Source organism: Pseudophryne corroboree, chromosome 4 (genome assembly GCF_028390025.1).
Source record: "Pseudophryne corroboree isolate aPseCor3 chromosome 4, aPseCor3.hap2, whole genome shotgun sequence".
NCBI classification, from domain to species: Eukaryota; Metazoa; Chordata; class Amphibia; order Anura; family Myobatrachidae; genus Pseudophryne; species Pseudophryne corroboree.
This window is the reverse complement of record NC_086447.1, coordinates 662,534,054-662,559,431: the sequence shown is the minus strand read 5'-3', so window position 1 is coordinate 662,559,431 and position 25,378 is coordinate 662,534,054. Positions and strand designations below refer to the sequence as shown.

The 25,378-nt window shown below is 44.1% G+C and overlaps 1 protein-coding gene across 1 annotated transcript in view; it reads left to right on the top strand.

The window, feature by feature from the left end:
* The first annotated feature begins 7,838 nt into the window (after positions 1 to 7,838).
* Positions 7,839 to 25,378, top strand: part of KIF26B (kinesin family member 26B) — a 707,075-nt gene continuing 689,535 nt past the window's right edge. Inside the window, exon 1 of the mRNA XM_063917809.1 lies at positions 7,839 to 8,646. Coding sequence (XP_063773879.1) covers positions 8,584 to 8,646 — 63 coding nt within the window. The 5' untranslated portion in view covers positions 7,839 to 8,583. The remainder of the gene's footprint in view (positions 8,647 to 25,378) is intronic.

The window sequence follows — 25,378 nt, the reverse complement described above, 5'->3', positions numbered from 1 at the left end:
GGGGTGCTAGCGGTGTTTGACCTCTGCATAGTTTTTTTTCCCTAGTGTAAGTCATATGTGTACCCAGTTTGTTGTAAATTGGTCTAGCCATTCGGGATGTATGCTGTATCCTGAAATACTCTGTGCTGCTGTGCACCCCTAGGGGTGCTAGGGTTGTCTAACCCCCACAGAGTTTGTTCCCAGATTGTAAGTCAGATGTGTACCAAGTTTGGTGTAAATTGCTCCAGGCCTTCCGTAGTTTTGCTGTATCCTGAAATACTCTGTTCTGCTGTCCCACCCCTAGGGGTGATAGGAGTGTTTAACCCCCCCCAGAATTTGTTCCCAGATTGTAAGTCAGATGTGTACCAAGTTTGGTGTAAATTGCTCCAAGCCTTCCACAGTTTTGCTGGCTGCTGACATACTCTGTGCTGCTGTCCCACCCCTAGGGGTGCTCGGGGTGTCTGACCCCCACAGTGTTTGTTTCCAGAGTGTAAGTCATATGTGTACCAAGTTTGTTGTAAATTGCTGCAGGCATTCCAGAGTTATGCTGTCTGCTGAAATACTTAGTGCTGCTGCCTCACCCCTAAGGGTGCTGGGGTGTCTTCCTCCAACAGTGTTTGTTGGCAGATTGGAAGGCACATGTGTACCATTTTTTGAGTACATGGGTCCAGCAATTCCGGAGTTATGCTGTCTCATGATATACTCTGTGCTGCTATCTGCCCCCCTAGGGGTTCTAGGGATTTCAAATTGTTTTAGTTGCGTCCGTCATGTTTTAATACGCTTGTATGTGAAATTTCATGATCTTCGCTTGTAAACTGTGGATTTGTACAGAAAAACAGACAGAAGGACAGATTTTCATTTTTATAAAGTAGATTAGAAAATGTAACATAGTATAAATATGTAAATTACAAGGAAAAATGCACATTGCAGGATGTCTAGTGCATGAATGGAGATCTCAGGGTAAGGCAAGCACATCCTTTTTTGTCTTGCTCGGGGTTACCTTCCTGGATCAATTCTCTGAATTGGGTCTCATGCCATCAATTTACATTTTTGATTCATTTATGATCATCTATGCGAGTCAGCTCCCACCAACACATACCTCCCAGCATTCCATTTAATGAAAGCAGGACACTATAGTCATGCGCGCGCAGCGAAAAGGGGACCTATGTAGAAGGGGCGTGGCTTCATGGCAGTGCCGCAATCACTGGTCACACCCCCGTTTTTCTTCACTAAGGGGGCATGTCCAGCGCTCTGTGAGCTGCTGGCATGCCCCCTCTCCTTCTGTCTCCATTGATGCGCACAGCGTCTATTCAACGCTGCTCTGCTAGGCAGAGCAGTGATTGACAGGTGCCTCCCAACTGCCCCCCCAAACTGCGGGACACTGTGGCCCGAGGGTGGGACAGCGGAACAGTCCCCAAAAAACAGGACTGTCCGCGAAAACTGGACAGTTGGGAGGTATGACCAACAGGTAAACTGTACACAAGTAAGAAACAGTAATTGGACCATTTCCTAGTAAGTAATGTGTCAGTGCTCCCGACCATAACCAATCATTCCAACCCTGTCCTACCTGATTAATGTCCAAGTGCCCAGACTCGGTGTGCTTGATGAACAGAGTTACAGAAACATATAAATAAGAACCAGTACTGTGCAGCATTAAGGCCTGGGGTTAACTGCTAGCCACATCCAAAAATAGCAGAAGTGGGAGCTATGGGGGTTATTCAGGTTTGTTAGCAACCAAAAAAGCAAGCAAATGGGCAAAACCATGTAGCACTGCAAGTGGGGCAGTTGTAACATGTGCAGAGTGATTTACATTTGGGTTGGTTATATTGTTTCTGTGCATGGTAAATACCGACCGCTCAATTTTTACACTGCAATTTACATTTCAGTTTGAACACAACTCACCCAAATCTAATCTCTCTGCACATTACATCTGCCCCACCTGCAGTACAACATGGTTTTGCCCAATTGCTTGCTTTTTTGGTTTGCTAACAAATCTGAATAAGGCCCTATGTCACGTTAGTACACAGCATATGTTTAAAAAAATTCAAAGAAGTTGGTAATCATATGATGGGCCTCAAGTGATTTTACATATTTTTTCCCAATGTTTCATTCATGCTTGTCTAGGTGCCTTCTTACCCCAAAAAATGTTGTCCTGTGTCCATGTTTAAAAAAAAGGCCATTCTCACTTGCTGCCACTTGAAATCATTAAATCATAATTCTTATTTTCTAATACTGGTGATGCCTCTGCATTAACAGAATTAGAGAGAATAGGCACCTCCAGCTGTCACTGCTGCAAATCAGATACAGGGTGGGAATTACCCACTAATAAAGAGGGGGAGATGCATCCAACCATTTAAAGAGGAAAAATTTTGAAAATTGTCCATAAAAACCAATCAGCTTTATGAAAACAATCAAATATATTCTATAAAATGGTAACTATAAGCTGATTGGTTTTTATGGGCAACTTCTCTGTCCTTTTCAGAAGAGTTGATACATCTCCCTCTAAATGTTTTGCATTTAAGGAGCAAGATCAGAGTTATAATAGGACTCACTATAGTCAGATGTTGAGGTAGGTTAGGTTTGGACTAAGGTTCATACTTTTGACCTCAGATTTAGGATTTGGGCTTATGCTAGCCTAGGCAATATACATATAAGTATTTAGATATTACAGTTGAGGCTATTATTCAATTTATTTAAACTTTCAAACTTTACATTTCGCTTGAAAGGTGAAGTAAAGCCTTGTGCCTTCCTGGTAATCTGCAGGCCATTGTTGGTAAGTATAATGGGAAGATCCTTGGGGTCCATTTATCATTGATTGTATTTGCAGTGCAATCTGGGCGCAATATTAGAGCTCAGCATTGCATTGCAGAATGCGATCACATCGGCCAGATGCATCATCTGGCACAGGCAGGCACAGAAGCTCTGAAAGGAGCCGGTCCCTGAGATGTACCAAGTGATGTGATGGGCACTCGGGATCCCGGCGGTCACCATGACGAACCAGGAATCCCAAGCATTCAAAAGCCTTACAGTCGACATGCCGACTAACAGGGACTATTCCCACTCATGGATGTCCACGACACCCACAGAGTGGTAATAGAACCTGTGGCGAGAGCACAGAGCCACCGAGCCCACTGCGTGGGAGGTATGTAGATGAAAATGTCATGAAAGTGCTGAGAATTGTACTGTATAATCGGTAGCTTTCTGCATCCAGCATACAACTGCCTCAGGGATATTGCATGTATCTTCTCTTATGCCTGCTTCCGGCCTCAAATTCTGAGGCTCAGAATAAACACCAGATCCCTCTTATACTGCCACAGATACACTATATTAGTGGTTATCAAACTCACTCCTTAGGATCACAAATAGTTTCTGGTTTTCCAGGTCACCTAATAGGTGCCCAAGTGTATTTATTACTCGCTAACACATTTTAAAAGATCCAAAGGTAGAACTAATTATTTAACTTGCGATTCTGTGAGGAGACCTGGAAAACATGGTCCTGAGGACAGAGTTTGAGAACTTGTTCACTATATGACAAGCAGGTACAGTATAAGGATGGTAAAAATTATGTTCTCCAGGTGCAGTTATATGCTGGGAGCACAAAGTGACTGTCTGACACCACTTTTAGCCAAAACATGTCTAATGCTGGGTACACACTAAGCAATGTGTACCCGGCCCGACATCGCTGCCGATCTGACCCAGTGTGAGGCAAGTGCCAGAGGCGTAGCTAGGGTTTTCGGAGCCCAGGGCAAGATGGAAAATGTCCCCCCCCCCCCTCCCCCACACACACACACACACACACACACAAAAAAAGTAAAATAAAATAAAAACACAAAAAAGAAGAAGTGGGCGTGGCCACACACCAAAAGGGGTGTGGCCATGCTCCAGAAGGGGTGTGGTCACTGAAAATGGCCCACGGTGCCAGTTACATTGCCCCACAGTGCCACATGCAATGCCCCACAGTGCCAGATACATGCCCCACAGTGCCAGTTACATTGCCCCACAGTGCCGGATACATGCCCCACAGTGCCGTATACATGCCCCACAGTGCCGTATACATGCCCCACAGTGCCAGATACATTGCCCCACAGTGCCAGATACATTGCCCCACAGTGCCAGATACATGCCCCACTCAGTGCCAGATACATGCCCCACAGTGCCAGTAACATTGCCCCACAGTGCCAGTAACATTGCCCCACAGTGCCAGTTACATTGCCCCACAGTACCAGTTACATTGCCCCACTCAGTGCCAGATACATGCCCCACAGTGCCAGTTACATTGCCCCACAGTGCCAGTTACATTGCCCCACAGTGCCAGATACATGCCCCACTGTGCCAGTTACATTGCCCCACAGTGCCAGATACATGCCCCACAGTGCCAGTTACATGCCCCACAGTGCCAGGCCCCACTCAGTGCCAGTTACATGCCCCATTTGGTGCCAGATACATGCCCCACAGTGCCAGATACATGCCCCACAGTGCCAGTTACATGCCCCACAGTGCCAGGCCCCACTCAGTGCCAGTTACATGCCCCATTTGGTGCGAGATACATGCCCCAATGTGCCGCTGCCGCCGCCGACCCTTCCCCCCCCCCATGGTCACTCACCGGTTGCCCTGTTGATGATATGTGAGGGGAGGAGAACGCAGTGCAGCGCCTCTCCGTCCCCTCACCGCTCCAGGTCTCCGGCGGCTGTCTGGCGCCGGTTCGCTAGCCAATCAGAGCTCGCAGACCGGCAGCCACAGGATCCGGTCCGCAAGCTCTGATTGGCTAATGCCGGAGACCGGACACAGCAGCGCTGCTGGCAGCGGCGGTGAGGGGAGGGAGAGACGCTGCACTCTCCTCCCCTCACATTTAGGGTTGACAGGGGTGAGTGGGGCATGATGCCCTGGCCGCCGGCGGCGCCCCCCTCTCCTGGGTCTGCCAAGGCTCCCAGGGCACGTGCCCCACTCACCCTACCCTAGATACGCCTCTGGCAAGTGCATACACACTTACGATGCCAGGTCCTACGGGGGGGAATACGCATGACATTCTGCAGCATGGGGGATGTTGCTATCAACCCACAGGAGTGTGCATTTCATGGGTACACACTAGACGATGTACACGTTACATATCTTTCTGATACGTGCTGGAACGATATATTGGATGATATATTGTCCAGTGTGTACCTAGCTCTAATTAATTTACTGCTACAACAGTGTATCAATATGTGCATGTCAGTGATCTGGGTGTGGATCATCAAATCGACAGTGTCTAGGTCGTCAATGTTTAGGTCGACCACTATAGGTCGACAGTCACTAGGTCGACAGGGTTGGAAGGTCGATAGGGTTTCTAGGTCAACATGTGCTAGGTCGCAGGTCAAAAGGTCGACGTGAGTTTTTTGTTTGGTTTTTGGTGTCGTTTTCTGCATACAGTGACCGGGAAGCCGAATTAGTGCACCGTGCCCCCTTGCATGGCTTGCTTCACTTACCATTCCAATCGTAGTCCACGTGGATCGTTAAGTATGAAAAAGTTCAAAAAAAGTAAAAACATTTGAAAAACTCATGTCGACCTTTTGACCTGTCGACCTAGCACATGTTGACCTAGAAACCCTGTCGACCTTCCAACCCTGTCGATCTAGTGACTGTCGACCTATAGTGGTCGACATAAACATTGTCGACCTAGACAGTGTCGATCTTCAGACCGGATCCCCAGTGATCTACTGGTATATTTGCCCCATGTGCTATGCAATAACTTTCAGCTGTTGAGACTGTAGGTGGCAGACAGGGCCGGTTCAAGGGCGCCCCTGGCAGGAAAAGGGGCGTGGCCTAATAAAGGGGGCGTGGTCAGTTACGCCCCCTGTACATTGCTAGCGCCGCTTGAATGCTGAGCGGTGCGCGATGACGTCATTGCGCACCGCACAGCAAAAGGTCCTCTCCACGAAGGGAAACTAGACGCTATGTTTCTAGTTCCCTTCGTGGAGAGGACCTTTGCTGTGCGGTGCGCGATGACGTCATTGCGCACCGCTCAGCAAAGTTACTCTCCACGAAGGGAAACTAGACGCATAGCGTCTAGTTCCCTTCACAGGAGGCGGACGGGGACGGCAGCAGGCAGCGGAGGCGGACGGGGGACACAGCGGGCAGCAGTGGCGGATCTTGCCACGGTGCGGCGCCCTCCGGATGGCGCCAGCGCCCTCCGGAAGGCGGCGCCCCAAGCAAAAGTCCTGCTTGCCCGTGGCAAGATCCGCTACTGGTGGCAGATGAGCACATGACACACAGAAAACTCGCAGCATGTTAACTTTGAACATGTTTGGTTGAGGCAGTTTTCATAAATGCCCTGAGGCAGTGGAGAAAATAAAGCTGCTGCTGCTTCCCACACTAGGTTTCTGACACCTTACCCATTCCTTGCTTAAGACTTCCTTTCTTCCACAGGTCATAATGCAAGTTTTAGACCATCACTTGCAGTGGATCCCTTAAGCCAATCTGGTGGCTTAACAAATCATAAAATATAACATTAGAGAAAGAAAAAAAGATTCAAGGAAAATAAAATGTAACAATTATTTGTTTTGTAACATCTATCATACTGAAAGCAGTGGCTGAAAATGTCTGCTTATTTAATAAAGTTATTTTTGTTGTATATTATAAATTGACGAATTGTGTGTCCCAGCGGATCTCTGTGGTTAGCAAAAACTGTCTGCCACAGAGAATGTCAAGGTAATTTAAGGTGGGAACATTTACTAAGCAGTGATAAGAACGGAGAAGTGAGCCAGTTGAGAAATTTCCCCATCAACCAATCAGCAGCTCTCTATCATTTTATAGTATGCAAATTATAGATGTTACTTCAGTGCTGATTGGTTGCCGTGGGCAACTTCTCCACTGGCTCACTTCTCCGCTCTTACCCACTGCTTAGTAAATGTACCCCCAGGGGTACAACACTGCTTAGTAAATGTTCCCACCATAAATTACCTTGACATTCTCTGTGGTAGACAGTTTTAGCATAATATAATCTACACAGAAATATATATTGTTTTAGATACTGTATATGTACATGCAGTAATAGAATATAGGAAAATGGGAAACATTCTGTTAACAGAGAGGGGGGAAGGGGTTACAAAAGCATTGTTGAGTGATAAAGTAGGGAGCGATAAACTACCAACCAATCAACCCCTATCATTGTTCAGAGAGCCTGTAACATAAAGCACCAGCTGATCGGCTGCTACTTTAGCTTTATCCACATTGTCACTCTCCAAAACTTAGTACATCTCCCCCTATAGTTAGTAGCGTGTTTCCCATTTTCCCCTATTCTAATACTGCGTGTATGTATCTAAAATAATATATCTTTATGTGTAGATTATAGTGTGGTAAAACTGTCTGCCTCAGAGAATGTCAAGGTAATTTATGGTGAATAAGTTGGACTGATGCTTAGCATGTATTGCATGCTAAGCACTGAGATCTCTTACATCATTTCTTCAAGGAAGCCTAGCTAATTCATGACTTGTGTCCTGGTAGCATCTGTTTAACATCTCCACTTCAGTTCCTTCACCTCTTGGCCGCTGTTCATAGCAAAAGTAAAACACCCCAGGACGGTTTATGAACAAAGCCATGCAATATGGAGTCAGGGGGCATCCTGCAACATCTGACTGCTCCTCACTATGACTATAAGCATTATAAGCACATTTTGGAGCTCGTTTAAGGCAAGCCCAGCCTCTAATAAAGCAGGCATCAAACAGGCTGGAATTCCAATATACATGAATTGTTCTCTTTTATGAGCAGCTAACAAGTAGCCTCTGCCCTTAGATGTACATAACGAGCGTCCTCTGAGGCAGCAAGCAGGGGTGAGGAGAGGGGAGACCAGCGGCAGCCCGGGGTTTGTCACTACAGGCACCGCCAGTAAGTGTCAGGCAAGGTGTGCTGCTGCTGCTGGGATACCGCATGCAAGGACACATCCCAGCCCAGCTCATTACACCAGGCGGGAGGAAGGAGGGGGATCGGGGATGTGAGCTTGTCCTAGCAATCCTTCCTGAACCAGCAGCAGCACGGCTGGAGCACAGGAGGGAGCAGCGCAGGTCCCTCAGCAGCCGGACACCTAGGTGCCTTTTATAGGCAGACTGCCCCTTTTTCAGACCAAAGGCTGAAAGGAGCAGCAGCAGGATCCGACAGACTCCTACCAGACACACGGTCTCTCCAGTGCTGCACTCTGTGGGTACTGAGGAGAGAGGCACTGACTAGAGAGGCATTGAGGAGAGGGATGGACCGCTTATAACTCTCCTGTGCGGGAAACGACTTGCAGGCTGGCAGAGGCATACTTCACTCACTCCTGTGCCAGTGCCAGCAGCTGTGTGTAGATGCCCTCTCTGTGCCCGGCTGCACCGATGTGTGTGGAGGAGAGCGCCCTGGGCTAGGGGAGCTATGGCCATATAGCGGGTGCTGTGGAAGCAGTGTGGTGAGGATGATGTGATTGGAGGCTCCTGTGTGGACCGGTGGTGTGTCAGCGCTGTTCACAGGCATTACTGCACCGATCTGACCGCACAACTCTGCAATCTGTATTACCCAGGCGGCTCCTGGACTCACGTATCTGTGCCAACACAGAGCTGGATGTACATTGTATAAATCTGCACCTGTCCGGTCACCATGAGCTCAGTGACAGGAAATAAAGAGAGGCTTCCAGTCACCTCCAGGAGCAGAAAATATGGGGTAAGACAGACTTATTCATTACAGTATAATCAGTGGCTGAACGTATGCTGTTAGCGTCACATATAAGCACAATGATAGAGCTAGATAGATAGATAGATAGATAGATAGATAGATAGATAGATAGATAGATAGATAGATAGATAGATAGATAGATAGATAATAGGCATGTATTGGTGAATATATACAGCATGTTTTGAAATCTGATATGCTAGTACTGGTATAGTAATACCCTATAGTGAGAAGCTGTTAATTATATTTATGTGCACTGGCACATCAGATCTGTGGAGCACACATCTACACTATGCATGTGTATGGTAAACAATAGTGTGAGAGTTGTGCTACATACAACCAAATGTTTGCACAGTTCTATCTGTCCCTGAAAATGCCCGCTGTCCATCCTTCCCAGAAATCCTTTGCTGCTCTTCTCCTATTGAGATATGAAGCATGTATAAAGCTGTCACAGCATTACACATTGTTGACGTGATGTATGACAAGAGACATGCCTGTCCCCTAGCCAAGTCTATGCCAGATATACATGAGTGGCTCTGTAGTTACCCTGTATCTAGCAGACACCAGAGATAACTCTGTCTGCACTATGTAGACTGTACATACCAAGGAATACTGGGAATGGTAAATGAAGGACAGAAATATGCATATTTCAGTGGCTAAATTGTGTATTTTATTTAATCTTCATTTGTTGTTATTTACAAATAAAGCTTCTTGATATTTTTCTTAATGATTTCCTCTCTTATAAAAACTTTGGTAAAAGCCTGAACTTGGGTATTCAGCCCATGATCGATTTGTGTCTTCCCCCAATAACCTCCTGGGTATACTTCTATCAGATAGCAGTCTAGAAGATAGATACATGCTTACTCTTAGTAGAGACACAGGGCAATTTATGATGTGTAATTACCTCGTCTAAGAGGTGCTTTTACCTAGTACACTTACCACCTTCACACAACACAGGTGTATCACCTGTCATCCCAGTTGACAGCAGCCTTATGCACTGTTACTAGCCTTCCTGGGTATGTATTATATAGTGTCTAATATGAAATCAATGAAAGCCTTTGGTGCACATTACAGTATACCATGATACAATCAAGTCTCATTTCCTTTAGGGTTACATCTCCTAGAATTGTATACAGGTATAGAAAATGCAGAAATGCAGTCTGGAGATACTGCCCACATGTTTCTTGTAACAGAATCCAGGCTATAATGGGATTACTGGACTCTCAGAGATTCGGGAGGGAATCAGCAGAACATACTGTAGATTGGCCAGTGTCTTCCCCACACAGTAACACAGTGAAAGGCACTACTAGCAGACATCCCTGATACGGCAGGGAATTCATCTCCAGTTCATGTAGCGACATTACCACAGTTCAGATATGAGAGGAAAATAATCTGCATTGAGGAGGAGCTCTGTTTTTCCTGCAGGATCTCTGCTGTAGCTGAATATGTGCGTGGATTGAAAGCTAAATTAGGAGGATTACAAAGAGTTACTAAGGTGATAATATCACAGGTAAAAAATGTGTTCCTGTGTAAACACATTGCTTTATGACCTAAAGAATAGAGTGTTAGACATAACCTAAACAAAGGGTAGATGTGTAGGATAATCTGACTGTGCCAATGTGTCTTCACCATCTCATAGAGCTTTGTTAAGGATGATCATTTTCTCGCTAAAAAATGCAGAAATAAATATTTCTGCTTTTTTAATGCAACCCCGCTATTCAGCAAAGGGTTAATGTAGAATATAGAGCAATTATCTTCTCTGTTCATACCCATCTCGCTGAATATTGCATAGTAGGGATCACTCCATTGATCTGTACTGTGGTTTCACGTTTTATGCTATTCAGCAAGCATGAAAACTTTTAACTTCCCAAAAAAATCTTCATATAATGCCAAATCAGAATGTTGTTATATAAAGAAAATCCTTAATTTGGAAGAAAAATGCAAGGACAGAGGGAACATTTTCCATCAGTCCCTGCAGGATATGAGCAACATTGTATGCCCAGCTCCAGTCTCCCAAAGCTTCTAAATTGATTAAAATGTGTATATACTGTAGGCTTCATATTAGTCTGTGTACACAGTGGCAAATTTCCCATCAGGTACATGAGACACGTGCCTAGGGGCGCCACTTGTTTGGGGACAGCACTTGGATGCTTGTGTTGGTACTGTCAGCCCAAAAAGTACCAGTATCTACAAAATGGGACACAGTTAAATTCCCGACAGTCGGGATACTGGCAGTCGAAATCCTGACGCTGAAATCCCTACACCCATTGAAATTCACAGAAACCCCACTTTGTTGTGGTCCACGCCACCACCCAAGGGGGAATAGATTATTTCGGTTGTCACCAGCCCCGAAGCTCAAGGTCAGGATCCCGACAGTCGGGATTTCATGCTGAACCCGTATGTCATACCCCTTTACATTAAATTCAAGATGACATATAGTACACTACAGTGAATATATTTTGCAGCGTTCCGGATATGACATACATATGCCACTGTAAGCTGTCCCACTTAGTAAATATGGATACATAATTAAAAATACAAAAAATGTCATAGTGGTTTTTTTATTATTCTGTTAAATTGGCTATCATCAAATGAAGAGGGTCTGGGACTCCAGGTCGACAACAAAAAGGTCGACACACCTTAGGTCGACGTCAATTGGTCGACACACCGTAGGTCGACATGGACAAAAGGTCAACATGGACAAAAGGTCGACATGGAAAAAGGTCGACATGAGTTTTTTAAAAAAAAATTGGTGTCGTTTTCTTCGTAGAGTGACCGGGAACCCCAATTAGTGCACCGCGTCCCCTCTCATGGCGAGCGAAGCGAGCCATGCTTCGGGCATGGTGCCTTCGCTCCACTCCGCTTTACTCGGCACAGATTACCGTTCCAATCGTAGTCCACGTGGATCGTTAAGTATGAAAAGGTTCCAAAAAAGAAAAAAATTGTGAAAAACTCATGTCGACCTTTTTCCATGTCGACCTTGTTCATGTCGACCTATTATCCATGTCGACCTAAGGTGTGTCGACCAATTGGCGTCGACCTAAGGTGTGTCAACCTTTTTGTTGTCGACCTAGAGTCCGGATACCAAATGAAGGCTTATAACCAATCAATAAATATAAAATTAGGCAGGTGGGGGGTGGCCGCTACTGCTGTGCCTAGGGGTGCCCTCACCCCTAAATCCGCCCCTGTGTATACATTTATACTTATGTGTATTATATATAAATTTATATACACATTTTATATATAAAATGTATATAAACCACATAAATATAAATGTATACAGACTAATATAAAGCCTATATACACATTTTAATCAGTTTAGAAGCTTTGAGAGGCCGAAGCTGGGCATGTAATTGGCACTTGTCACCATGCAGAATTAACAATGCGAATAGGAGAATATTTACATTATTAAGAAAGAGCATGACTGAGCATGTGCAGAACCAAAAACAGAAGGTTTTGTTTTTGGATTTCCTAAAATTAAGCCTTCTAAAACTTTGCAGGAACAGCGTGTTATGGACATATGGTCAACACATGAAAATGGTCGACACAGGACAGATCAACACATGTAAAGGTCGACATGGCTTTTAAAAATAATAATAATAATAGATTTTTAACTTTTTCATACTTTACCATCCACATGGACTACGATTGGGAACGGTTTCCTGTGCTGAGCGCAGCGTACGCGGTACACTAATTGGGGCTCCTGGTCATGTTACAGAAAAAATGACACCAAAAACAGTAAAAAAAAAACATGTTGACCTTTTCGTGTGTCGGCCTGTCCCATGCCGACCATTTTCATGTTGACCATGTTGATTATTAGTCCATGTCGACCAAGAGCTAATTGCGATAATGACAAGGGATAACCTGGATTTTGTGGCAATTACAGAGTCATGGTGCAATGAAAATCATGACTGGGACATAGCTATACCAGGATACAATTTATTTAGGAAGGATAGAATAGGAAGAATAGGAGGAGGGGTAGCAATGTATGTGAAAAAAAGCATAAATGCTACTTTAATACAAAATATTGAAGACAAAACTGAGGCCCTTTGGGTCACCAAAGAAACCGGGGAGAAGGATGTTATTCGCATTGGGGTGATCTATAGACCACCAGACCAGGGGCAGGATTTGGACGGAAACCTATTGTTGGACATCACTAAAATGGCTTTAAAGGGAGAAGTCATAATCATGGGAGACTTTAATTTACCTGATGTAAATTGGGAGGGGTCTTTTGCAAATTCAGCTACAAGTGGCAAATTTCTACATTCCTTACAGGGAGCATCTCTCAAGCAATTGGTGACGGAGCCCACTCGCAAAGATTCAATATTAGATTTAATTCTTACAAATGGTGATAGGATATCCGACATATATGTGGGTGAGCACCTGAGATCCAGTGATCATCAAGCAGTATGGTTTAGTATAAAGACAGGATCCAACTCCTGTCACACAAAAACAAAGGTGTTGGATTTTAGAAATGCTGATTTTGCAAAAATGGGGAGATGTTTAAGTGATTCATTGGCGGACTGGTGGAACTTGGAAGGAGTGCAGGAGAGGTGGGAAAAACTGAAAAGTGCAATACTAAGTGCAACTGATCTTTGTATCAAAAAGGTTAGGAAAAGCACCATGAAAAGGAAGCCAGTGTGGTTCACAAAAGAAGTATCAACTAGTGTGAAAGCAAAAAAGATGGCTTTTAGGAAATACAAACAGACTCAAAATAATAACGACAAAGAGGTGTATCTTGACAGACGGAAGGATGCTAAGAAAGTGATCAGACGTGCAAAGGCAGAAGCTGAGGAAAAAATGGCCCAGTCAGTAGATAAAGGGGGCAAAACTTTTTTTAAGTATATAAGTGAAAGGAGAAAATCAAATGGAGGAATAATAAGACTTAAGACAGAGAGTGAGAATTTGGTGGAGGGAGACAAGGCAATAGCAGATCACCTAAATAATTATTTTTGCTCAGTATTTACTACAGAAGAAGGGATGGGGCCACAGTTAAGTTGCAAGGACATTCATAAAAATAAGGTAGATGAAAGTACATTTAAAGAGGAGAAGGTCCTAACAGAACTTTCACAACTAAAAGTGGATAAATCAATGGGACCAGATGGGATACACCCAAGGATACTCAAAGAGCTAAAAGATGTGCTGGTTACACCGGTAACAGAATTATTTAACCAGTCACTAAATACAGGTGCCATTCCAGAGGACTGGAAAAGAGCAAATGTAGTTCCACTGCACAAAAGTGGAAGCAAGGAAGAAGCAAGTAACTACAGACCAGTAAGCCTTACATCAGTAGTGGGGAAAGTAATGGAAAAAATATTAAAAGAAAGAGTTGTGGAATATCTTAAATCAAACCACTTACAGGATCCAAAACAGCATGGATTTACTGGTGGTAGATCATGCCAAACAAATCTTATTGACTTTTTTGACTCTGTGACGAAAATAATAGATCAGGGGGGAGCTGTAGATGTAGCATATCTAGACTTTAGTAAGGCATTTGACACTGTCCCACATTACAGACTGCTAAATAAACTTGAAAGCGCGGGGGTGGATTATAAAACAGTTAAATGGATAAGAACCTGGTTGCAGGATAGTTAATGGAGTGCAATCTATGGAGGGAAATGTTACCAGTGGAGTACCCCAGGGATCTGTACTTGGTCCAGTTCTCTTTAATATCTTTGTTGGTGACATTGCAGATGGTATTGAAGGGAAGGTATGCCTTTTTGCAGATGATACAAAGATATGCAACAGGATAGACACACCGGGAGGGGTAAAACAAATGATTGATGACCTAGCTAGGCTTGAGAAATGGTCAAGAACGTGGCAACTACAGTTTAATGCTAAAAAATGCAAAATCATGCACTTGGGTCTCAAAAACCCAAAGGCTAAATATAGTATCAAGGGTACTATAATGGAAACTACTGAGGAGGAAAGGGATTTAGGAGTCACTATTTCAAGTGACTTGAAGGCAGGAAAGCAATGCAACAAAGCAATGAGAAAGGCAAGTCAGATGCTTGGTTGCATAGGGAGAGGAATCAGTAGCAGGAAAAAAGAAGTGATAATGCCACTGTATAGGTCATTGGTGCAGCCCCATCTGGAATACTGTGTCCAGTTCTGGAGACCATATCTCCAGAAGGATATAAATACATTAGAGAGTGTACAAAGAAGGGCAACTAAAATGGTGCATGGCCTACATCACAAAACGTACCCGGAAAGGCTAAAAGATCTTAACATGTATAGTTTGGAGGAGAGAAGGGAAAGGGGAGACATGATAGAAACTTTCAAATATATCAAGGGTCTTAACAAAGTTCAGGAGGGAAACATTCTTCAAAGGAAGAGAAGTATTAGAACTCGAGGACATACACTGAGACTGGAGGGGGGGAGGTTCAGGGGAAATTTAAGGAAAAATTACTTCACAGAAAGGGTACTGGATAAGTGGAATAGTCTCCCATCAGAGGTGGTAGAGGCTAAGACTGTAGAGCAATTTAAACATGCTTGGGATAGGCATATGAATATTCTTACAAAGAATTAAGGTTCAAAAAGGGTTGAGATTACCTAAAGGATAAAAAAAAAGGGGCAGACTAGATGGGCCAAGTGGTTCTTATCTGACGTCAAATTCTATGTTTCTATGTCTATGTAGACCAATAGTGGTCGACCTAATGAATGTAGACCTTAACATGGTCGACCATTCATACCAGAATCGTGTTATCTCCCCGCTGTTTCCGTGAAGTTTTATGCTGAATAGCTGTGATATTAAAGTGTTAAAAAAAAATGTTGTGCCGATATTGCCTGATAATGATCATGACAATACCAAACTTGTTCCTGAATAGAGCCTATAGAAAGTAAAATACAATACTCATGCTGCCAGTGAAAATTATACTTCCATGTAGATATTGGTATGGTGCTATTATTAGTGAATAAATAAATACGGGTGATACAAAAGGTAATCTTACTGTACATAAAGGTTGTGGGCAAAAATCTATACACTACTATAAAGTTGCTTAGTAAGGCGTTGGGCTACCTTCATCTGTGGCATTCAGACAGCACATGTCAGGGACTTGATGGGAAGGCATAGTACCCTTTTCCCACTTAAGGGGTATCCAGTTAGCCGCGGTTAATCACCATTTCTAATTATCTCGCTGAGGGATATCTAATTAGCCTCGATAAGTTGGCGTGAGACTCGGTTTATAGGGGATTTTGTTTCACCTGCTTCAGGCAGGCAAAACCATATCCCCAGAATCAGCCCTGTTTTCACCCGAAAACGGGTCTGTTTCTACGGAAGCCACACAGGCTTTCACTGAACCTGTGTGTTTTTGGGAGACAATTGGTGGAATTCAGTTATTGAAAAGTCGGTTGGGTGTCTGTTTTTTCCTGTCTATTAGATAGGAAAAAACAGACACCCAACTGACATTTCCTCAATGTAGTTTTTTACAGGCCACCAAATTGTAAAAAAATACGGGTGAATCATCAGGAAAAATCGCAAGAAACGTTCACCTGTAATTGGATACCCCCCTTCACAGTCATTCAAGTGATGCCTTGTTGATATTTGTGAAAAATGGTTTAAGCGTCATTTATGATCCATAAATGCTGTAGTGGGAGCAGACCTAGTGACTGAGTAGACTATTCCATGTGGATGACATCAGTGAATTGCTCATCATTACTTTTGGTGGCCACACACATATTCTGTTTATGAAACCATTGTCATCTTGGAAGTCACCCTTCCTGTCATGGAAGACATCATCATCATCATCATCATCATCATTTTGTTTATGTAGGGCAGGGGTGGGCAATTATTTCAGCTGGGGGGCCACTTGACACTCCAGCGAATACTCGAGGGCCGCACAGAAAATATTGTGACCACGCATCGCGTCGCATGGTACCTAAAACGTGCATACAATCCTTCGATTTATCTCACAAATGTGGTGGAAATCGAAGGATTGTACCTGATATCTCAAAAGTGTATGAGCTAGATAACAGTCATCATCTTCCCTCCAGTCTATCCCCTCCCTGGACAAAATAATCAGCTCCCCCCATCTCTGGACAAAATAATCAGCCCCCCTTCTCCCACTCCCTGGACCAAATAATCAGCTCCCCACCTCCCCAGACACAGTTACCAGCTTCCCCCCTCCCCAGACAAAGTTACCAGCCTGCACACTGATGGGAGGTAGCGGGCCGGGCAGGTTCAGTTCGCGGGCAGCATCCGGCCCGCGGGCCGCACTTTGCCCACCCCTGATGTAGGGATTAAAGTCGCTTTACAAACATTAGAAACATGGTACATTGTACAAGGAATTGGTATGTCAGAAAATAAAAAATAAGCATAATGCAGAGTTGGTGCAGACATTTGGGCTAATAACCTTCACAGGTTACGTATTTCACCCACCAAAGGTACTAGGTGAGGCAGTCATCTTAGACACTCTACATAGAATTAGCCTTGGTGGAATAGGTTACTCCTAGAAGAGATGACACAAAATGAGTTGTTGCAGTGCCCTACCGCTCAGAGTAGGGTCTCACCATAGCCATCAAGTCTATATATTTTTCATCCTATCCATGAGCGTACCAGGTTACACTGTGGCAGATAAGCCATACAGACATACGCTAAGGGCAAGGTTGATCATGGTCATAACTGGGGGGGGGGGGGCGAGGGGGGCATGTGACCCGGGCGCAGGATTGGATAGGTCTCTGGGATCCGGCTACGTCTGATACAGCAGAGAGGGGAGTACAACTCCCATGAGGCATGTCACCCTGAGCGGCAAGCCGAGCGAGTACACCAGCAACCTGCCCTAGCTGCTGAGTTTTCTCCAGCCCCACACAGCCCTGAGTCGCTGACACCACACTGATTGATGAAAGTAGAACAGCACTCTTCACCTCCATCATCTGAGTAGAGTGAGAGGACTAGAGGTAAAACAGACACACACACACACACACACTCTCTCTCTCTCTCTCACTGGGGGCGGGATGTACTAATGTACATCGCCGCCCATCGCCGCCCTGCGCCACGATGCTGATCGCATATGTACTAACATAAAGAAGAAAAACAATTATTCCAGCGCCTCCTAGCCACCTGATTATTAAAATTGGTTGTTTATGTCAAGATAGCAGCTCTCAACTGGACAGTACTGACCTGTCCACCAACAAAATAGCAAGAAAAAGGATAATATATTATCAGAGAGCGCATATGGTTATATATCCAATTTATTACATGCAAAAATAAAAATAAAAATACATACACATATATAAAATTGATAAAAGACTCCCCCTACTGCAGCAGGTAAAACCTTATTTGGGTAGACACTTCTATTCCATCCAAATTAGTTAATCATAATAAGGAATATTTCTATTAAAGTCCGGATAAGGTGTCAGTTCCGAAATGAAGGAACAACTGATTGATTTAAACGTGTTGTTACAGCTGTGAGCATTTACACATGCTCTCCGGGATCCCCGTGTATAGAAGCCGGATGACCGGCTAACAACTCCCGCTAATAGAGCCGAAAGCGACCAGGTGCAAATGAGGTTAAACTTCAGTGTCCGTACATACAGAGCTTGTATGTCCACTCCCGCTGTGCTTATAGGGCCAAATGGCAATGTCCACTTTACTCACGGCAAGTAGCGTGCTTGCTTGTCATCTGTGAATGGCCCCCATTAGCGATAGCTGTCAAAGTCTGGAGACGGCACTTTTCCTTTCCTTAATAGGCGATGCACCAGAGGATCTCGTGGGATAAATCAGCTTCCAAATCCACGGTGGTTGTGAAAGATGTTGGTAGATTTGTACCCCTGAAATGTAAGGGGACGTCAAATAGAGAATAAGCCCCAGTCCTCTAAGCACAGCGGGAGTGGACATACAAGCTCTGTATGATCCCGGAGAGCATGTGTAAATGCTCACAGCTGTAACAACACGTTTAAATCAATCAGTTGTTCCTTCATTTCGGAACTGACACCTTATCCGGACTTTAATAGGAATATTCCTTATTATGAATTACTAATTTGGATGGAATAGAAGTATCTACCCAAATAAGGTTTTACCTGCTGCAGTAGGGGGAGTCTTTTATCAATTTTATATATGTGTATGTATTTTTATTTTTATTTTTGCATGTAATAAATTGGATATATAACCATATGCGCTCTCTGATAATATATTATCCTTTTTCTATGTACTAACATATGCGATCAGCATTGCGGAGGACAGCTCTTCCGATAAGAGCTGTCCTCCGCGATGCACAGCGGCAGCCTGACTTCCGGGATTCGGCCCCAGGAGTCAGTCTCGGGTTGACGGGGGCGGCTGCAGGGCATGCTGGGAGGGATCCGATCGGATCCCTCACACAGCGCCACGGAGAGAAGCCCATAGGCTTCTATGGACTATCGCCAGCTAAAGCCGGCGAACCCCGCCGCGGCGCTGACCTGCCGGACGTGGGTTAGTACATCCAAGGGGGTTTACCACATTTTCCGCTTAGTACATCCCGCCCTCTGACTGGTGTTAACCCTTGCAGCTCATTTAAACTAGTTTATTTAAGCCTATACATATATTGCCTTAATTTCTAATGCTGAGACTGCCTATTTTCACCACCGTGACAGCTACATATATACAGTTGAGCTCATAAGTTTACATACCCTAGCAGAATTTGTGATTTTCTGGCCATTTGTCAGAGAATATGAATGACAACTCACAAACTTTTCTTTCACTCATGGTTAGTAGTTGGGTGAAGCCATTTATTGTCAAACAACTGTGTTTACTCTTTTTAAATCATAATGACAACAGAAACTACCCAAATGACCCTGATCAAAAGTTTACATACCCTGGAGATTTTGGCCTGATAACATGCACACAAGTTGACACAAATGGGTTTGAATGGCTACTAAGTGTAACCATCCTCACCTGTGATCTGGTTGCTTGTAATCATTGTGTGTGTATATAAGGTCAGTGAGTTTCTGGACTCCTGAAAGACCTTTGCATCTTTCATCCAGTGCTGCACTGACGTGTCTGGATTCTGAGTCATGGGGAAAGCAAAAGAATTGTCAAAGGATCTGCGGGAAAAGGTAATTGAACTGTATAAAACAGGAAAGGGATATAAAAAGATATCCAAGCAATTGAGAATGCCAATCAGCAGTGTTCAAACTCTAATTAAGAAGTGGAAAATGAGGGATTCTGTGGAAATCAAATTACGGTCAGGTAGACCAACAAAAATTTCAGCCACAATTGCCAGGAAAATTGATCGGGATGCAAAGAAAAATCCACAAATAACTTCAGCTGAAATACAGGACTCTCTGAAAAAAAGTGGTGTGGTTGTTTCAAGATGCACAATAAGGAGGCATTTGAAGAAAAATGGGCTGCATGGTCGAGTCGCCAGAAGAAAGCCATTACTACGCAAATGCCACAAAGCATCCCGCTTACAATACTCCAAACAGCACAGAGACAAGCCTCAAAACTTCTGGAACAAAGTCATTTGGAGTGATGAGACCAAAATTTTACTTTTTGGCCACAACCATAAACGTTACATTTGGAGAGGAGTCAACAAGGCCTATGATGAAAGGTACACCATTCCTACTGTGAAACACGGAGGTGGATCGCTGATGTTTTTGGGGATGTGTGAGCTACAAAGGAACTGGAAACTTGGTCAAAATTGATGGCAAGATGAATGCAGCATGTTATCAGAAAATACTGGAGGTTGATAATGTCGATTATCTTACAGGAAAGAAAGCTATACCTTAAACACACCTTAAATACACTTTAAACCTTTAGCCGCTGCAGCCGCTATACTTTATACACACGCTACGTACTTTATACACTGTTTGCGTACGGAGTCCTGTATCACTGTACGGACTTAGCGTACAAACGCCGCGCTGGGGGTACAAAGTACACACAGCGCGCACACACCCAGAGATACACTTTAAACCTTATACAGCAATGTGATGCGTTACTAATACACTCTTAAACCTTAGCAGGAAAAGGAAGACACAACACCGATTTGTAGTTAAACCACTGGGTTCCGACACCACAGCGTAATATTTGCTGATAGGGGGTTTACAATACAAATCATACACTACAATACAAGACAATATAACAGAATAATGGCTACAGTCAATGTACATACGTGATTGGAATCGCTTGCGCAACCCGGCCGGTCCCCGGTCATCTGATAGATAACGTTGTGAGTCTTGTGGCAGGCCAGGCTGCTGCAGGCTTTATTTATACAATTCTTCCAAAAGCAATACAATGGATACTGTAATCCCTTTGTCCATTGGACACAGGAATGCACTTTTACAGTACAGGAGAGGTCATAGGTCGATTTGAATAGGTGGGCGATGTCTTTCCCAACTGCTCTTGTGGGTGGTCTCTGGATTCCCGCCGCATACATAATATACAGTAAATACAGTTTATATCTATATTCTGCTTCTGCACATAACTATCTGCAGGAACATGCGATCGTCCGCAGACCAACACTGGAATGTTACCCTTAAAATACCCTACAGCTGGATACCAAACACCACCTTATAACCTTAGTCTGTCCCCTCTTATCCTGTAAAGGTGAATCCCTTTGTTCTGCAACCATTTAAACAGCTATAACTTTCTGATGTGGTGCAAGGAGACTATGTGTACATTGTGCACTATTTGGATTAAATATGTAATGTGTTTTGATGGCTCTCCATGAGTACACAAACTCTGCCGTAAATACCCATACCGCCGTAAATACCCATACCACGCGCCGATGCGCAGGACCGCGGGAGCGACCATACGCAAATTGCGGATATGTGCGCGCACGGCAGAACAAGTGCACGCGCAGTGGGCATGTGTGTGCAGTTTGTACGTGATGTGTGTTCTGCAATATTTTTCGACTTTGACAGTCCACCCTTCGGCAGTCACCAATAACTGCCACTATCTAATCACTAAACAGAAAAATATCAATACAATATCTACAGACGATTGGATGGTCGGAGGAGAGTTGTAGGCGGGAAATGTATGACCTAGTGGGATAGTAAAAAGTATGTATGTATGAATCCATGTCTGAGGGGTATGTATCATCGTGCCGTATATATTTTAGATAAGCTTCGAGGTATTGCGAAGTATACATTAAATCCTTCTCATCCCGTATTAAGGGTCTGTAAGTGGGCCAACAAACACTAACGAGCTCTTCTCGGCTTCTTGTTCCAACAAATGGGGTGCACATTTAGTTGATGATACATGGAGGGGGAACATATGTGAGTGCTAGTATATGTGGCTATCACCTGTCGACTATGTGTGTCATTAACTGAAGGTTGTAGAGATGAAGATACGACACATATCTAAAATACATACACATAACATTTTCATAAACATTCTTGGGTAGGGCTGATGTCTTTTCCGGATGGGTGTATCTGGGCAGAGGGGGAGACAAAGGAAAAACGGGTGAAAGAAACAGGCCATGGAATTCATTTGCAATCCTTATCATAACACTGTCTCTATGGATGGGTCGTAAATTAAATCTGCTGCTATAACAATGCCCTCGCTCCTTAGACTCATCAAATTTGTGCCGTGCTTGCGCCGCGTCAGAATTCGAACACACCTAAATATCAAGCCAATAATTATGATGACTCCCAGGATACAAAGGAGAAACTTCCCTACACTCATAATAACATTTTGAGCCCACTCTCCTAATCCTGAGAACCAATTTCGTGGGTTCAACCATGAGACCCAGCCGGTCAGCTCATTACCCACAGCCGTCAGGGTAAGGCTGTGTCTCCTCCGGAACTCCCACTTCAACTGCAAGATATCGTCCATCTTTTGATCGATGATCTCTGTGGGGTCGTCAGTGCTGTTCGTGATATATGTACAGCACTTCACACCATATTGATTTGCCAGAGTAACACAGTACCCACCCGTCATGGCTGTGATATAATTTAGGACCATCCTGTGCTGAATCAGTTCCTTCTTGTAAGCTTGTAACTCCCTTCCCGTATACCTGAAGGTGTCGTCATACATCTCAGTGATATTATCTATCAAGTTCGCTAGCGCATGGATATACCTATAATTTATAATTCCTCTGGCAGTACGGGTGATGTCTAATGCGAGAAGGAATTGAATCCCGGTGGATTCGTGGATCAAATCAGAGGCTACGTGCTCTGTCCTCTCTATGAGGTGTCTCTTGACGATGTGTTCATAGTGAGTATGAGTATAAGGAGCCTGAGCACTGCTGTGAACATCTTTCATCTTATCATGGGTTATGGTCATGACCTCTGGCAACACTCTTCCAATATAACACAATCCCTCTGAGCTCGGGGCAAGCCACTTGTATGCCTTCCTCCCACATATGAAATAGGCATCATCGGGGAGAACATAGGGGACAGAATATGACATTACCATATTACAAACTTTCCTAGTGAAAAACCCAATCCCTAGTTCTCCCATCTGCTCAGTACAAGTATCGGGCTGGATGATATGAGCACAGTACCCTGGTGATACTTTTCCAACCCACATGGTCTTGCTTCCTCGAGTATACCTATACCGGAAATACCTCCCACTGTTGGCTATTTGGCGTACAAGTTCAGAGTCTATGGGTATCCTATCAGCTCTGTGCGAAAAGGTCATTGTCTGGTTATTCCACGTCACTTCCCAATTTCCCGGTTTTCGGTAATTGGAAATATTGAAACATAATAAAGATCTATCTACATGATACTGGTGGAGCTTCAAACTAGGGGGCCTAGAAATATTGAATTTCTTGTCCACCGGTCTCCCACCCCATAATTCGAGTACCTCATCTATTGCTAAAGGGTACGGTACTAATCCTGACTTGCTCTGACCTTGAGGTACTTGTGAGCACAGCCAGCATTCTGTCTGGTTTAAGACCTTACCCACTAGTGAGTGGTAATCACTCAATGGATGACGGTCCATGTCGATATTAAGGCTGGACTGACATCTCTGGATGCACCCATCCTCGACTATGTTCTCACAATTCCTACAAATGCAATTTTCCTCAGACAATAACCCTTCACAGTGCCTCCGAGCTCCCTGACTACCAGAGCGCTTTCTGATACTCGCCTTTGCTCGAGTGATGTGTTGCTCTTGAGATTCTACAAATCCATCCTCGCCATCAAAACCCATTCCAGATCCTTTCTCGACCTCTCTGGGACTCTCAACGAAACAGACTGTCCTGGTCAACAACAGGATTAACAGGAAAACCCGGAACGCAGTCTCTTGGGGTAAGTCCATCTTGTTAAGGGAAGAGAAGGGAAACAAGAAGGGGGTGAAAGAGAAGGAGAGAAGGAGGGTAGTGGGAAATGGAGAAAAAAAAAACTGGTGCGACAACCGCCTCTGGTCTTGTTGTTCTCTGCGCTCAAGTGCCGTCTCAACAGTCCTGCCTCTCAGCTTTCCCGGAACAGACACTCCAGTGATACGATGTTCTCTACACTCTGCTCTTTGTCACGAGTTCTCACCGGGTCAGCGACCTTTCTGTAGGGAACATAAATCTTGCATTTCAATGTGTTTAACTGTTGTGTATTATCAGTTGTGTGAAGTGAACCATCTGTGGAAAGTGAAAAGAGAGGGGAAATAATAAAAAGAAAATTTGTCAGATTTGCGTTCACCATCAGGCTGTCACACCATCATGTATATCGGTATCTATGCACAGTCTCCCTTCACCAGTATTCCCATTCTTCACCCTTTGTGCATGACCAGGCACACTGATACTGGTGTCCCTATGCTGGTGAGATATACTGGGTTTGGGCAGAACTCTGAAAATACCGAGTAGGCATGTGACGTTTGAACTGTAATCCTGTCGGTGAATTTAAGAGATGAAGAGGAAACTTTGAAGACAAATCACAGAGTTTAGTAACAGATAAGTTTGTAGAGGCAAAGAAGATTTTACAAAGTTTGACATCTGGATTGGGCACTACGGGGAATGATTCCCTAATCGATCTGTTCCCCTAAAAAAATTCTATGTGTGTTATATCTCTACTGGGACTATCCCAGCCATCAATCCAGTGTCTTGTCCATTCTAAGTTCATAGGGAACCTGGTATCTTTGAGATAATTTCCTCTACCTGTGATGGACATGCATCTAAAACAGTGAAATGCAACATTAGTCTTCGTGGGTATCTAACATATTTTGTGCTTCCTGGGTGGGAGCACTCTATATGTATGCCATCTCTAACAAAACTCCTGTTAAGTTACTTAGAGGTCACTTCTGCTAGAGAGAGAAGCAGAAGTTTAGAGGCCTCCTCCTAACCCCAGTAAATTCTGCCAAAAGGGTAAAGTTGCATTTATTCTGTTCTTCCCATTAACTGAATCTGTGTTTTCTATATGGCTTGTGATTCCTTACTATATGTCCCTTGATCCCGTCTATGTAATTAATAACGTGGCTTGTTTTCTCTGTCTAGGGGGTCTATATTGGCTATGTGTTCTACTACTCCTACAATCTCTGGCAAAATGCCCTTCCTTCCTACAAGTGTAGCATATTCTAGGTATTTTCCAAACAGCAGGGGTCTGGGTTTTAGGCTGATGAGACTTTGGTGTAAGAGCCTGTATACTTTCAATCCTCAGCCTCTCCTCCTGTTGTTTTCTACGCCAAACAATATTCTGGTAAAGTTTAATTGCGCACTCTCTAAGACAAGCTACTGTGGCCCCTTTCCAATTAGGCAAAGATGTTTGTACCCTGTCCCTTACTGTCTTATTGAGTCCGTCCATTAGCACAGAGACAGCCACTTCCCTATAATTTGCATCGTTCCCTGTATCTGATACCCCAATGTATCTATCCATTATT